The sequence below is a fragment of the Amphiura filiformis genome, unplaced genomic scaffold (genome assembly GCF_039555335.1).
Source record: "Amphiura filiformis unplaced genomic scaffold, Afil_fr2py scaffold_36, whole genome shotgun sequence".
Lineage (NCBI taxonomy): Eukaryota > Metazoa > Echinodermata > Ophiuroidea > Amphilepidida > Amphiuridae > Amphiura > Amphiura filiformis.
In genome coordinates this window covers 205,720-223,339 of record NW_027305500.1, presented here as the reverse complement: position 1 = coordinate 223,339, position 17,620 = coordinate 205,720, and the positions used below count along the sequence as shown (strand labels likewise).

The window sequence follows — 17,620 nt, the reverse complement described above, 5'->3', positions numbered from 1 at the left end:
ATTCAGCCGCATTTAGTTTAAAAAATTCTTCTTTTTTTATTTCCAAAAAAAGTCTAAAAAATACGATCGAAATGCAGTTTTTACAATTTTAGACTTCAATACAATAGCAGCATCACTTTATTGTTCAATGCAACACTTCATACAATAGCATTTTTTCACATTTGGAAAAAAATCTTTGGAAAAAAATAAATAAAAACGCATTTCGCATTAGTTTTTCAGAGTTGGAGAGCATTGAGACAAACCTTTTTTGGCACGACATGATTAAGGGTAGACGATGTATTGTTGGTTGAAGCTGCCAAAATTTTTTCATTATTTTAGATTTTCATTATCTAAATCAATATATTATATACATATTTCATGTTTTGCAAAAGTTCATTCTACAAATCATATACTTTGAAAACTTGCTTGATTCATTGTTGTGAATGAGTTATGTACGTTTTACAAAAGTGTTGTTGTTTAGCCCTCTTAACAACATAACTCAAGAAATTAGTGGATAATTAAATCTGGTCAACCAGAAAAACTCACATTTTGGTCAGATGGAATCACCGACGTTTCGGCCAAAACCTTTGGCCTTCAGCTGGGTGGATGATTTAGGGTCATCCGAGGTCAATCGATGAGGAAGTTGCTTGATGACCCGATCCCAACCATGTGACAGATTCACTCTAACGCCCCCGCTCCTGTTGAGTGACGGTTGTTCGGCTCGTACCCACACTGCTTCTTTGACTCCCCGTTCGAACCAACGGGGTTCACGATCCAAAATGACAACGTCGTCAGTGTCAAAACTGTGACCACTGCCCTTAAGGTGTTTGTAGACAGCTGAATCGTTGCCACTTGAACTGGCGCGTCTATGTTGGGACATGCGACTCTGCAGTGGTTGGCCGGTTTCACCAATGTAATGTTCTTGGCACCCCTGATCTTCAGCGCCCGACCGACCGACCCTACTTGAAAGGTCAGTCCCGCCCGTAGAACAGGGTTTTTTTTTGTCGTCTTAAAGTCATGTAATTTCTTAATTAGTCTGCACAAGTTTAATGTTAGGCCTATAAATTAGTAAAATATGTTGAAATTATTGTGAAATGCAATTACTGTTCTTTTAGCATTACAAATGCATCATTTCAGCAGTAATTGTTTTTAATATCACCAGGGTTAAACTATGGTATTGATTAGCAATAATTTAGCTCTGTAAGAGGGTAGACAGGGCACGAAGTAAAATGAAATGAATTTTGTAATGTGTCGAAGGGAAGTTTTATCATTTCTTTCTTTACATGTAAAATTTATCATTTATTGAATTTGCTGTAGGCACACTTTTATTAAACCAATGGACCGCTTTCCAATTGATAGAATTTGACGAATTGAAGCAAATTGGAAAAGAACTGAATTCTTAGATTTTATTAGAAATTTTTTATCGAATGAGTGATTTTTTTTCTAATGTATTGTTTTTTCATTATATTTTATATATTATATTTTATTAAATCTGTATTAAAACAAGACATGTTTGAAGTGTAGGCATTGTATTAAAGAATAAAATACAGAAAGGTTATTTTTATATATAATGTGACCATTTTACTATTATGTGAAAACACCGATGTTGCTGTTTTTTCAAAAAAGGTGTTTTATTTTACAATTTCCCCCCAAAAAGAGTCATGAACTTTTCGTCTAAAAGCTGACGATTGTATTATAAAATCTACCCAAGCTCTGAGACATACTATGTTTTGGCCTAAAACGAAACGAAGTTTAAATTCTTAACATAGAACACAATATTAAATCTTAAACTCTAATTTTAAACTTGATTAACTAAAAAGGTGCTGTTGATATAAATAAAAGAAGATTTAATTTTTCGTTTCACCAATTCCATCACGAAGTGAATATAAAATGAATTATCACTGATTTACCATATCTAGGAAATGATATCCATTTTCACAATGATTATTCTATATGTTGTTCGTTGACGCGGTCAGCACAGCCGCCTTATTGTCAACACTAGTTGGTTGTTTTCTCTCCTTTCGAGCACACCCAAAAGCTTTCCGATAGGCTTGTCTGTATCGCGAATTGCTAAGTCCATATATGAGAGGATTGAGTGCGGAATTAATGAACCGAAGACAAGTTCCGTAAAATTCCAAGTTCCGAATTGCAGTGGCCTCTCCATTACTACGCATATGCCAGGTAACGGTCCATATGAACTCTACAAACGTGTTGATTTCATATGGGACCATCAAGATAAAGAATACGGTCCCATTGATGATTAACATCTTGGCCACCTGGTTTTGTACGCGTTGCAGTTCACGCTGTCTTTCCTGGTTTCCTTCGCCACCAACATTGCGCTTACCAAGACGCCTTATGATACTGCAGTACAATAAAATGTTAAGACACAAGTTAGCAGCAAAGAATACTGATTGCATCCCATGACTTACGGCCCACCAAATTGGGCTCAATGCATTGCAAACGGTTCGGTCATCTCCGATATAAACATATGCCATCTCCTTAAGCCCAGGTGGCCAAAGAAAGCAATATGAATTTGATCTTACAGTTTTCAAACAACCTAAAGTACCCATAATAACAGCGACTAACCAGGTAACGACGGTAACCTTTATTGTGTATCTCTTACCACTTACCATACGGTGCTTCAGCGGATGACAGATTGCCATGTATCGTTCAAATGCCACAAGAGTGATCATGCAGACCGACCCATAAAATGTTAGTTTTATCGACAAATTAAATGATACACATTGCGCATTTGTATAGTATGGGTGGTTCAGTAACAAGCCGGTATTACTTTGCCAAGTCTTAAGTAAGTCAACAGCAGACGCGGTGAGAAACATTGTATCTGCAACGGCCAGGCTTCCCAGGTAAACGTTAGTCACTGTTCGCATGTCAGGTACTCGAGCTAACACAAAAAGAAAAGTCAAATTCATCAGAATCCCCAAAAGCCCAACAAGCGGAGACAAGTAGAATTTCAGGACATAATTATGTTGCTTATAGAATGCGTTCAGGAAAAATTCTGGCGGAAAATGGTAGTAGTTTATCATGAAGGACTTCCCCGCTAAACCCATCTCGTAACATGATGTATTACGCCATAGGTCGTCATAATTAAAGCCAATGTTAGGTTGGTTCGTAGTAAATGATGCCATGGACGTAGTTTCCATTGCGATTCAAGTGTTGGACAGAAGTACCTCAAGTATGAGCAGAGAATACAGTATATCTTCTCTGGTATGAGCTTATCACAAAGAGTGAGGTGATCCAGTGTGGGTTTAATAATAAAAGCAACATTCAAGCGGGAGTAAATGATATTTTATTGTACGCAGGCGCGAAGAATAAAATTCATATTACTGGTTACGATTTAATAAAGACGTGATTGTAGCCATGCCAAATGAAAAGTGTATGATAATCAAGATATAAAAAGTAAAAAAAAAAGAAGATTCAATAAGGCACTGGAGACATATTGGATCGCTTTTTCTGTCGAGCATCGATGCTTGGTCGATCTTTATTATTTATGAAACATCAATCAATTGACTCGTTCACGGTGAAAGATTTGTAATTAATGTATTGACCAATAAAATTGTCCAATTAATTCTAATTAATTAGGCGATAGTTCATTAATAACAAGTATTGACTAGCAGTCAAGTTAGCTCAATCGATAAAGCGTTTGACTATGTTGCGAGAGATTGTGGGTTCGAACCCTTGCGGCGGTTTAGTACGCTCTCGTGGAAAAAATTGAGATAGCTTGAAATTCCCCTGAACATTGTCCTGTTGTAACCCGTACGAAACTCAGGGAGCTGATCCTGGTTGCGAAGTTAAGTTGTAGATTATCTAGGGTGTGCGCTGTTGAAGCTGCAGCAAGTCCCTGTGTTGTTGTTAAAGAGAAAACAACACATTTGGATTTATTTATAAAAGTGTTACATAAAGTGATATCATTGCCCTTCGGTAAAAAAGAGTTATAATTAACAAGTATGTTTTAGCAAAAAATAAATAAATAAAAGGTACTAATGTAATGCATGTAGTAAATTGTGGTAATCTTAATCTTAATCTTCAAAGTATCTGAAATCCGTATTTGACTGCCAGGAAGATAAAACTTTCAATGATTTCAGCACACACTATTATCCGTCAAATTTTTAACAATATTCTACTAAAACTAGATGATGCTTGCTGTTAAGCAGTATAATTATGAGTAAAGTTTGATTTGTCGTGTTTATTTTGGTTGTCTTCCAAAATCTCAAACAGACACTGAAGTAATTCTACATATTTTGTACATTGCAAAATCATAATCATGCAACATTTCCAAGAGAAATTATTCGACCAGCTAAATTAACGAGAAACAAAAAACACGGTTTTACAGATATATTTGTATTACGTCTTCTTAAATTTGGGTGAATTCAACGATTCCTGATTGCGGATTTTATATTTTTACTGTATGGAAGTTTGAACAAATTCAAATACATTTTGTTGCATTCAACCATTCTTAATTGCGGACTCTTTGCCTTCATTATATTCATGGCATATAACACAAAACAATGTTCCATTCAGGCATTCTTGATTGCGGATTGTTTGTCTACATTATATTGAAATATTTAAAACAAATTCAGACTTGATTTGAAATGTTGTTATATTCAACCATTTGTGATTACGACTGCTTTCATTTAGCTATTCCATTTAAAATCCACACTACCCCTGTGGAAGATTTTGGAAATATCTTCCTCAAGGCAGTATAAGTTTCAAACGGAATTAGCACATTAACCAACTCTATTTAAAACTCACCCTCCCTCTGTGGAAGATTCAGGTTGAATCTCTCTCAGAGGATGTGTGAAATTCAAATGCAGCTGCCGAATGTGTTCATTCCATTTGGAATTCATACTCCCTTTGTGAAAGACATTTCCAAAATCTTCGACAGCGATAAGTGTGGATTTTAAATGGAATAGACCATTTTGCAATGGGATATTTCAGTTGAAATCACCCCACATGAACGATATGACCTTATCTTTCCCTCAGAGTTGTAGATTTCAAATGGAGTCACCCATTCAGGTAACCCAATTTGAATTTCCCTCTGTGGAAGATTAAGGTCATGTCTTTAATAGGGGTGTATGGATTTAACTGGAATACTTTTGGTTGAAAGGAGAAAGTAATATAACATAGAATGTTACAGAATTAAGAAACGCTCACCTGCGCAATAATTCCTACATTCAACAATGTAGTCTATGCTATCTGAAGTTCTTCATTGGATTCTAACAACCCAGCAAACACAAAACGTTTTCGACATCATTCGCAAAAGGTTGTCAGAAAACGTTTAAATGTCGGGTTATATAAAGGGTACATTAATGGTATAAAACGTTTTCATAACATTAAATATCATTTGTTGGTAATTTACTACACAGCAAACACGAATGTTTTACAGAAAACATTTAAATGTCGGGTTATATAAAGGGTATAAAAACGTTTTAATAACATTCCAAAAACATTTTGAAAACTTGGTACAAATCATTCTAAACAGAATGTTATTTTGGGGTTGAAAAATATTTTGCAAAAAATGTTTGCCCAAAATATTTACAATAACGTTTTTAAAATGTTTTCACGACCTTTATATAACCCACATTTAAATGTTATTAAAACATTTTGTAAAAAACATTTTAAGAACATTTCTGTGTTTGCTGGGTAAGTGTTGACAAAATATTTGGCCAAAAATGTTTGCAAAAATAGTTTACAATGAATTTCGAAAACATTTTAAAAATATTGTTGTAGTGTGTTTTCATACAAAAAGTTTTAAAACGATTTTATGACCTTTATAAACCGACATTTTAATGTTATTAAAACGTTTTTACCTAAACCAAAACCCAAAATATAACTTATTTAATACGTTTTAAAAACGTTTTTGTGTTTGCTGGGAAGTTATGCCCGATTAAGCTAGGCCAAATTTAAAAAAGGTTTGTCTCAAAGCTCCTGCGCATTACTTTATTCTTTATTCACCCGCATTAGTTTTTAAAAAATTTCTTCTTTTTTATTTATTTTTTTTTCACAAAAAGTCTAAAAAAATACGATCGAAATGCCGTTTTTACAATTTTAGACTTCAATACAATAGCAGCATCACTTTATTGTTCAATGTAACACTTCATACAATAGAATTTTTTCACATTTAAAAAAATCTTTGGAAAAAAAATAAATAAAAACGCATTTCGCATTAGTTTTTCAGAGTTGGAGAGCTTTGAGACAACCCTTTTTTGGCCTGACATGATAAAGGGTAGACGATGTATTGTTGGTTGAAGCTGCCAAAATGTTTTCATTATTTTAGATTTTCATTATCTAAATCAATATATTATATACATATTTCATGTTTTGCAAAAGTTCATTCTACAAATCATATACTTTGAAATCTTGCTTGATTTATTGTGGTGAATGAGTTATGTACGTTTTATAAAAGTGTTGTTGTTTCAGCCCTCTTAACAACATAACTCAAGAACCATATAATATAATGATATTTGAATTCTTCTACACACTTGCTTTGAAATGTTTGGTGCAATTTTTGCCAAAGCTCACTACCATTCGCAAGCTACTATGAACTACTAAATCGCAACAGTTTGATGTAGTTGCTAACCTTAAATTAGTGGCTAGAAAACGAGTTGGGACTCTTTTGTCATGTTCGTACATATCAAGCTTGTTCAAACGCGGGATTGGACTGTGTGTGATTGGTAGGAGTATAGTTCAGTATACATCAAACAGTTACCATAGGGTATTATATAAAAGGCACTAAATTTAATGCCCACGTGACCCATGAGCGCCGCCATACCAAGACCACCAAGTGATCAGTAGATTGTGCTACAATGCTAAGAGATAGGAATTTTTAAGACAAATATAATCAAAATTGCTGAAAATTTAAAAGGCAACTTAATTATACATTGGGGGATTCTGGTTTTTTTAGTATCGACGGAAACTCGTATAATAATACTACTAAAAAATGACAAATTTGCTAGAAATTTTGGACATGCATCCCGCGTTTCCAATATTGAAATACACAGGAAGACCACTCGCTGTGCCAAAGGTCACTTTTCCAGACATCCTGTCTAGACGCTGTAAAGTCAGCGCCCATCTGGTCACGTTGGCATTAAATTAAATGCCTTAGCTTAAATGCCCTAAGACGACTGTCAAAGGTAATATGAATAAAAATTCCTTTAAAAAGGAATAGGGCGAGCCACTGAGGAAGTGCCAAGATAAAGGTGTAATTATTTTATTTGAACTGTTTTTATAAATGGGATTGTTCATAATAAGCACGTTTGTACGTTTGTCAAATGACAAGTAGGGCATGTAGTAAAAACACACTGCATAATTCTTGAGAGGCAATTGTTGTCAAAAGGGTGGTTCAAAAGAAGCACAAATAATTACTACAGACACATGCAATGTAGTTTTGTAATTTTAATAATACTAGAAAAAGAATCTTATAAAGATCGAGATAACATAAAAGCACCATCATAACACAGTAGTTATTACGTTGACATTATTATGTAAATAAGTTTATGTGCATCAGTCATATCCATAACAAAATATGAATGTCATTAGATTAGTGGTGGCTGGCATATGAATTGTTTACATGTGTTTGTTAAGTCAATTATAATGAAGATGAAAGACTTAAAAGTGAAAGTTTGGCATTATTTTGAGTTTTGTTCGTGCAAAAATATATAGTAATTTTAATTATGTACATATTTACATTGGTAACTGGCAGGCTTTTGAAGTTACTGATATACATTGTATACATTGTATAAGTAGGAACATAATGTTTAAGCTGATGTTTGAAAGTTACAACATTACATATATTATTAAGTGATGGTACATAGATTGCTTAGAATTGTTGTCAAATCGTGTAATTTACCTGATATCATGATGACCATGATAATGACTTGCGTGTGTTGTGAGAAGTGCATAAATCTTCTAGCAATTCAATGCTATTTTATCTCCGTGTTCTAACAATAAATTTCATCAGAATAACATTTTCACATGTCATTTTTGTCTTTAGCTTTAAATGTGTCATAATATAAATGACGTTCTTTATAAATTAATGTAGCCCAACTGTACGTACAATCTGGCAATACCGCTCAGTCTGAGAGAAATGAAAAATATCTGTTGCAATTTTCTGATTTGCATAAAAGTAATGCTAGTTCATGGAAGTTGTAAAACATTTATTTCTTTTAATACAAACATATTCCTTGGTAAGAAAACTTTATAGCACTGTTTGAATATCAACATGGAGTAGTAATGACAAATTTAAATGGACACTATCGCCCCTGTAGTTTCCTGATTACATAGACAGCACGAATATTTCATTTTTATTCTGAAACGCCGTGAAGAAGTAAGTAGTACAAAACCCAGCGCAATATGGTCGAAAATTCGCCCAAAAAGTAAGAAGACATTCTTGCGCTAATTCTTTTCCTAAAGCTGAAATGAATAAATGGTATTTTTCTTTCTTCAGCATTACAGCTCATTTATAAAACAATGCTAATGCATAGATTAACGTACAACACAATCCCTGTCGTAACACCTGAAAGTCATATACTAACCCGATATACGAACACTGGCATATAAGCTGCGCACAAAAAGTAAGATGGGTAATATTCGTTCTGCGTATTTTGACATCTCATTCGGTATGATGCGGCTCTATTCTCTCAAGTTATACCAATTTGATTGGAAAAAGAGAGCATTTCAAAAGTGACACATTTGGGATATTTCTACTTTAGGGCGATTTCCACCGGCCTTTGTATTGGGCTCATTACAGATCAACTCTCATTAATTGCGCATAATTAGCGTGTTTCGAGAGAAAGGTATATGTAAACCATTGTCACTGTTGAAGTGCTGTCTTTATTCATTCAAATATGTATAGGTTGGGACAATAAAGTCGCATCATACAGAATAGGTTATCAAAAATACACAGAACAACGTTTTTCGTCTATTGACTACTTTATTTGGTTTAGTGTCTTTAAGATATTGCTGTTGTTTCTAGTCTTCGGATACTTTTTGTGCGCAGTTTAATTGTGTTTTTTATGAAAATTGTACAATGGTAATCCTATATCTAGAATTTGAAACCACATTGGGGGGCAAGAATTCTGACTGGTGATTGACTGGGGGAATTTTTCCCGCCCACTTCCCCTGCGTCGCCACTGGGATCAGGGTTAGGTTAGGGTTAGGGGCAAACCAGATTCTTCAATTACGCTGATATCCCACTTAATACATATGTGACACGATTTTATTTTTACCACAATTTGTAGTCATTCTATCAAGGATACAGGCTGATACACACGCTGATATCAGATCAGACGCTCAACTATTGTCAATTATGACAATTATAGTCAAGACAGTAATTATTAACATTGTTTGTTTTAACTTGACTTTTAAGAGAGAAAGATTTTCCATTCACGCAGAGATATCAGCGATGTTTTATTGCATTTTACGTATTCTTAAAAAGATTTAAATAAAAGTATAAGAAAATACTTCGTTGTGTTTTTCTCTTGTTCTCACAGTTTGATGTGCACTGCACGAGAACCAATTGATGTGGTGCAACAAACTTTGACATTATATGCTTTGAATCCGAAAAATAAAAGTAACTGACCTTTTAATTTTTTTACTTTGAAATTGTATGATATACAATATATTTTTTATACAAGGTTTATATACACTAGCTTATTGTTGAAGAGCGTGACTTAGTAGCTTTGGTAGTAAACCTGACCTTCTCATATAATAGACGTGTGTATTTGTGAAGCCATGCATATTAATCCTTTTGAATTTTTTTTGTTGCGAAATACAGCAGGTGATAGAAGGTAGTGAAATCACAACAAAGGTTAAAATTGGTGGGCCTACTTGATGCATCTTGTTTGTTTATTATTTTCACATGTAGGTTTGAAATGCAACTCTTTTACACCTAATGAGTGATTTATCCAGCAGTATCTTTTCAAAGGTTTGAAAGAAGACTCAGAGTGCAACACTTTTACACATCATGGCCAATGTCAGTATTGCTGGCCATGTGTACAACGTGACACTATGTATCGCTGCGGTATTCATCTTGTCAATTGGTTTACATGGCATACAGCAAGCCACAGCGTATGAGGAAGTTGAATTTGGAAACACCACTAGTTGTGAGACATACTACTCCAATTTGTCCATAGTGCTGAACATGTCCGGACTCAACGACAGTTGCTTCAAAGTTGTGTCGCCTCCTGGAATGGGAATATGGATGGCTCTTCTTGAGGTAGACCGGGATTGGTCTATATATGACTACTTTTATATAATGCCTGGCAGAAGCAAGCTAGATTGTAAAGAGGGAGGTTTTGCCTTTATAGGCGAGGCAAATCCATGTAGCACTGTTTTCAACACAACCACGTTAGAAGTTCATCTCAGAGCATCAGTTACGCTACAATTAACGAGCTATCCTATGTATGAAAACACGTTGGTACAAGAAGTTTGTGACTTCACTGATGTTGTCGGTCGAAATCGCAATGGTCAATTTTGCGCTAATCTACATTATTTCGACGGAATTCATACGATCACCCATAACATCATATCCTATCGCGACCTGATGGAACAACACCCATCTTTAGTGTTGACATTCCCGGACCCATATTTTGATGTTAGTGAATTACCATCATTGCATTTACCGGTATCAGGTAAGTTGAATGTCATAGCAATGCTTATTGTGCAAAATTGAGTTATATTAGTCTCAGATTACTTGTATTAACAAATTAAATTTGTATACCTTCTTGAACCGATGATATGTCTATGTCATTATAGGAAATAAAAAAGATGTGTCTATCCTATCTGAGTATCATTCTTTGCTAACCAAACAAAGCTTATATCAACCCCGAAATAAAATAGTAACATTTTCGTAAAAAATCAGTGACGTAACCAGGTTGATGTATCGGATGGGAAGGGGGTTTCATAAAAGCATTGCGTCGTTTTAGTAACTTCACTCATTAAATAATAAAGATTTTTGCTGCTTATTCCGTATCACCAAAAAGTGTCTAAATCAAATTTCGAGTCCACAAAGACATCTGTCAATCACATTTGAATTTCACAGGAGCTATGTGCAAAATGTGTTCTTTTTATAATTAGGATGTTTTATACATCTACATATCCACTTTCCCCCTCCCAACAAACATAAAAATGTTCTTAAAACGTTATAAACGTGTTATGAACATGTTTTGGTTATTGTAAAATATTTTTTTGGGATTTTTGCGCAATGTTTTCTCAACTCTTTAATAACATTATGTTAAAATATTTTGCATCTAGTTTTCAAAAATGTTTTTGGAACGTTACTAAAACGTTTTATACCCTTTATATATTCTAAGCTGACAATAAAACTTCTGTAAAATGTTTTGTGTTTGCTGGGAAATTGCGCTTCAGTGGTTTCTGTTCAGGGGTTCAGTAGATCAGGGGTTGTGAAATTTATTTGTTCTGCAATAGGACAAATTTGGACTAGTCAACTCAGCCTCAAAGGGGAGGGGTTGCAATGTGGATATATCCATAGACACCGGTAAGAACAGACAATGCTTTGGGGGCCAAGGGGCAAATAGTCAAGAAGCAGATAAGATCCCGTGAGCTGTGATTAAGGTCCAGAATATAGAAAAATATTGGTGGCAAAAATGCACCTTGCTCAGACACGAGTTAAATTAAGATCAACCAGGGGTCAAATTTCTAAATTGCTCAAATCTTGTTATAAACCACGCCAAAATATTATCCTGATCGTAATGATAATGAAAAGTATGGTTTGGCCTATCTGATATAGAATGGTTCTCGACTTATAACATGTATAAGCAGAAAGGTTCAAGGTCATATTTTGGGTTCCACAATTCACATGGGTCAACACCTAACAAACGCTCCAATTTTCATAAAATGGTCTCTAATTGTATGATTTTAAAACCAATTCAAATAAAGAATAGCTTGCACTATCTAGGTTGTATCGTTATATAGGTAACCGGGTGAAAAGATACGACCATTTTCTGAATATTTTTGTGTGATTTGAACAAGATTGGCGATATTACCTATGTAACGATATGTATACTAGATGGTACAAACTAGTCTTAATTTGACTTGTTTTTACAAGACTTAACTTAACTTAACTAACATAATTTATAATGCGCCTTTTCCTGTGGCTACAAAGCGCAACAAGCATATTAAAAAGAACAGCAAACATAATCAAATACAGAAAACAAAGGCAACAATATTATGGAAAAAGATATGTCTAGAGCATAGTTTTGAATGCTTCAAGAGTAGTAGCATTTTTGATATGAACCGGTGAGGTGTTCCACAAACGTGGAGCTGCCACTAAAAAGGCCAGCACCCTTCTTGGAACGAGGCACAAAGAAGGAAATACTATCTGCCGAGCGGGTTTTCATTGCCCTCAGGGATGATCTTTTCACAGTGAGGCAGTTAGTTATGTACTAGGGAGAGAGTCCATTCAGAGATTTGAATACGTCTTGTATACAATCCTCTCACAAGACGGACAATTTGAGACCGTTTGGGTTAAAACCGGAACACTTTTTTAGGTTTCGAACCCATGTTTAGCCCACAATGCGACCTCTGGACTTTGTGCTTATACCTCGAGACTTCTCAGATATACTAAACTATAACTTGTATGAATCGGTTTGTCCAGTCAATTTTAACATTTGACCATTTTATGACCTTTAGGGATCATACCTTTTTTTGGAGCAAGGAAACCAAAGTTTTTCTAAATGAGCAATAGTTGTGTATACGAGGATAGAAGAAACCTTTTGAAAGTTTTTTCTTCCTTCTCCATTTACAGAATTTACATGTCTCGACGAACTTCCGATCTGTCCGATGAGTTGTTCCTGTTTTCTCGCCTTCCAGCAATTTAACATCCAGTGTCCTGGTATTTCTACCGTGAAAAGTATCCTTTTAGTCTATAAAACATTGCAAGATCCTACCAGAAATCCATGTAGCACCACTGTACTTGATATATCCAGAAGACGGCTCCACGACATCAAGATCGGCTCGTTCGCTAATCTCACAGATACCACCTACCTACTTGTATCCGACAACGATCTAGAAACACTTCGGAATGAGACATTTATAGGTCTGGATCAACTGCAAGTATTGGATCTTTCAAACAACAGATTATCATATATTGCTAAAGGTGCCTTCTTAGGACTTACAAGTTTAAGACAATTGTGCTTGGATGGGAACAAGATCAAATCACTTACGCCTGATATGTTCATTGGATTAAGTAACTTAGAAGTACTGTATGTCAGAGATAATATCATAACCTCGGTGAGATCTGATGTATTTGATCTCATGAAATATGTTAAGGTAGTATCATTAAGAATGAACATAATAACTGATTTGTATTTTAAAACCTTTAGTGAAAGTCTTTGCTTTCTAGATGTATCTGACAATAATATAGGCTTTCTTGGAACTGACATGGTATCACATTTTCCTAACCTTACTCATTTGTATCTACAGACAAATAACATCACAAACATTGGACAGATCACCTTTGAACAAATTTCTAATTTGTCAGTTCTTGACCTTTCTTACAACGTCATTAAATCACTACCTAGTTCATTATCAAAGTTTCAAAGAATAAAACGCTTAATGTTGTCTCACAATATGATATCTGATCTTGATGAAAAATCATTTCAAGAGCTTACACACTTAACTATTCTTTCACTGGGTACAAATAAATTAGCAACATTACCTTCCGGCATATTTGATAATCTTACCAATTTGAGAAAACTTATACTGTATGAAAACAAGATATCGGAACTTGACCCACATATATTTCAAAAGTTACAACAGTTACATGAACTTGATTTAAAAAAGAACACCATCGAAACCCTACCGATTGGCATCTTTAATAACCTAACAAACCTGGAGAGTCTTTATTTATATGGTAACTTGATATCAGACCTTGATAAGCACATATTTCATGGGTTGAAAGCCTTAATCAGGCTTGCACTAAATACAAATAAGATAACAACATTACCATCTGGCATATTTAATAATCTTACCGATTTGAGAGAGCTTTACTTGTACGAGAACAAGATCATAGAGCTAGACTCACATATATTTCAAACATTATATGAGTTACAAACACTTACATTATACAATAACAACATCAAAAGACTACCACTTGGTATGTTTAATAATCTAACAAACCTAGGAAGTCTGTTTCTACATGGTAACGTGATATCAGACATGGATAAGGACATATTCCAGGGTTTAAAAGCCTTAACCATTCTTTCACTGAATACGAATAAGATAAAAACATTACCATCTGGCATATTTAATAATCTTACTGATTTAAGAAAGCTTTACCTGCATGAGAACAAGATCACAGAGCTTGACTCATGTATATTTCAAAATTTAGAACAGCTACAGTTACTTAATTTACAAAATAACACCATCGAAAAACTACCACTTGGCATCTTTAAGAACCTAACAAACCTGGAAATGCTTTCTCTATTTGGTAACGCGATATCCGACCTGGATAAGGACATATTCCATAGCTTGGAAGCCTTAACCATGCTTTTACTACATACAAATAAATTGACAGCATTACCACCTGGTATATTTAACAACCTAGCAAAATTAGAAGTTCTCTCACTATATGCAAATAAGTTATCAGCATTACCATCTGGCATATTCAGCAACCTAACAAACCTGGAGGGTCTTTATCTACGTGATAACGTGATATCAGACCTGGATAAGGACATATTTCATAGCTTAGAAGCCTTAACCATTCTTGAGCTACGTACAAATAATTTAACAGCATTACCATCTGGCATCTGTAATAACCTAACAAACCTGGAAATACTTTCTCTATCTGATAACATGATATCAGACCTGGATAAGGACATATTCCATAGGTTAGAAGCCTTAACCATTCTTGCTCTAGGTAAAAATATGTTAACAAGACTACCACCTGGTATCTTTGACCATCTAACCAGTCTGAACATGCTAGAACTTTACAGTAACATGATATCAGATCTTGATAGTAAAATGTTCCATGAATTACACAACTTAACTGTTCTTAAACTGCAAACAAATAAGCTTTCAATACTACCAGCGGATATATTTGACAATCTCACTAGATTGAACGAATTACACCTTGACCATAACATGATATCAGATCTTGATGTGAAAACATTCCACGAGTTAAAAGATTTAACTATTCTCAATCTGAATGCAAATAGGATAAAAACATTACCAACAGGACTGTTTGATCATTTGCCAAGCTTGAGACAATTGCAAGTGTTTGAAAACCAAATATTCGAGCTTGATGTGAGAATATTCAATAAATTGATATATTTGACACATCTTAACCTGCATTCAAATAATTTGAAATCATTCCCACCCAGAATTTTCGATAACCTCACCAACCTGATAGAATTAGGCTTGCACAACAACGTGATATCCGAACTTGATGAAAAAATATTTTTTGGAGTGAATAAATTGGCAATTCTTTTATTGCGCAACAACTCGTTAACTCATCTATTACCCATATTTAATAGACTAAACAAGTTACATGTACTAGAGTTGCAACAAAATAAAATAGCCACGCTCACAAATAAAGTGTTTCAAAATCTCACAGATTTGAAGCTCCTGGATTTGAGGAGAAACAACATTTCTAATATAGGACGAAACAGTTTTAGCGGTATTCACAATGAATCATTTGTGACAGTAGATTCGCCAGAAATATGTTGTTTTGTTGATAACCAAGATCGGTGTATACCAAACGAATCAAAATCTCCGTACTTAACTTGCCAGCAACTTCTACCCAACAACTGGATTAGAAGTTCAATGTGGATACTTGGCACCTTGGCTTTATTATTCAATAGCCTTGTTATCATTTACGGATACATTGAATTGAAAGGTGATAATCGGTACAAAGAAAAACTGCCCCAGATAATATACATCACGAACCTAGCTGTAGCAGATTTTATCATGGGCATTTACATGATCATAATTGCTATTGCTGACTTGCAATTTAGCTACCAATTCCCGCTAAGAACTAAATATTGGCGAAGTAGCTTAACATGTAAAATCGCGGGCTTTTTAGCTGTATTGTCGGGTGAAACTTCACTTTTCTTCTTGATTTTAATAAGTATTGAGAGGCTATCAGCTTTTGTTTGGCCATGGAAACATCATCTACAACGACTCTACCCAAGTAGTTCAAAACATAGATCAAATTTCATCGCAGTCACATTTGCGTGGATTTTAGCCATTATTTTGAGTTCTATTCCCACAGCATTAAGTACTAGTAACGGAAATACGTATTTTTATGATGTCTCAGAAGTTTGCATTGGTCTTCCGTTGGCAAGAGATGTGTACTACCAACATGTAAACCAAAATATAACAGTTCTTTTGGAGCCCTTCAGGCCGAATGAAGAATTATTTTATCAAACCTTCGAATACACAAATAGTTCAACAGGCCCGTCTTATTCAACTGGATTGTTTTTGGGACTTAACTTGTTCTGTTGCTTTATACTGTTCTTATGTTATGCGTCAATATTTGTCAGAGTAATCTCTGTAGGCCATATACGGGGATTGCAGATGAGCGTCTCCAGGTTCAATATCGAGCTCAGAATGACCTTAAAAATGGGAATAATTGTCTTAACTGACCTCCTATGCTGGATGCCTATTATATGTTTGGGCATCTTAGTCCAGATGGATAAAATGAAAATCTCCCCTGAAGTGTTTCCATGGATCGTAGCATTTGCATTGCCGATAAACTCCTCAGTTAATCCTCTTCTTTATGGATTATGGGCAATATATTCACGGCGAAAGGATTTTATACGTAGATCCTATAAATTAGTAGCATGGGATGAGACTCCACTGTAAAATGACGGTAAAACTGATTTCTGTCCTGTTTGTGTCAATCACAACTCACTTGACAGAAACAAAAGCATAATCGCGTGTTTCGGCACTCTGTCGTGTCCGTACCGATATTCATGTATATATAATATTGTTTCAAGACGATGACGTAAGAAAATATTATTTCAGATTTTGTTCAATCACTAGACTAGTGTATAATAAAGTAAACATCTGAAAAAAGTAACTAACCCCCTTAAATAATGACCATTATTCAAAAACGGGTGATTGTATTACAAATCTGTAAAATGCGTTGGAAGCAGAATTTATTTCTGCACATTTCTGACACCTCATTTACAGCAATTGACCAAATATTGACGTCACAGCGTACATTTAAATCAATGTAACCCAAGATTTGAAAGTTACAGTAAATTGTATTGATTTTGTATTTAGTGTAATGGAAGGAAATCTGTGTAATGATATCTGAGTGTTTTTGTGTTGTAAAAATTTGTATGTAAGTGCAACTTTCAAATCTGGACCTCACTATATTAAATTGACCGGTGTTTTATTGTTTTCTGGGCTATCGTATCAAATGAGGTGTCAAAATGCGCAAAAATAAATTCTGCTTCCAACACATTTTACGGATTTGTAATACAATAGCCCCTTTTTGAATAATGGCCATTATTTAAGGGGGGTTAGTTACTTTTTTGAGATGTTTACATGAAGTATGTTGAGAATTATTTGTTTAGTAAGAAATTACTCACACTACTTTCACAAGTCATGTTTGTACGTACGACCTGTAGTTATGGGGCACAAGAAGTCCAATTAA

General features: G+C 34.7%; 1 protein-coding gene across 1 annotated transcript; it reads right to left on the bottom strand.

Annotated features, from left to right (window-relative positions):
- Positions 1–1,928: 1,928 nt before the first annotated feature.
- Positions 1,929–3,140, bottom strand: LOC140143997 (growth hormone secretagogue receptor type 1-like). The gene has a single exon (XM_072165826.1). It carries the CDS (start codon positions 3,138–3,140, stop codon positions 1,929–1,931), a length of 1,212 nt encoding a protein of 403 aa, XP_072021927.1.
- Between the last annotated feature and the right edge of the window lie 14,480 nt (positions 3,141–17,620).

Excerpts from the sequence above, each read along its gene's own strand:
- LOC140143997 (XM_072165826.1), bottom strand. The coding sequence starts at position 3,140 with ATGGAAACTACGTCCATGGCATCATTTACTACGAACCAACCTAACATT.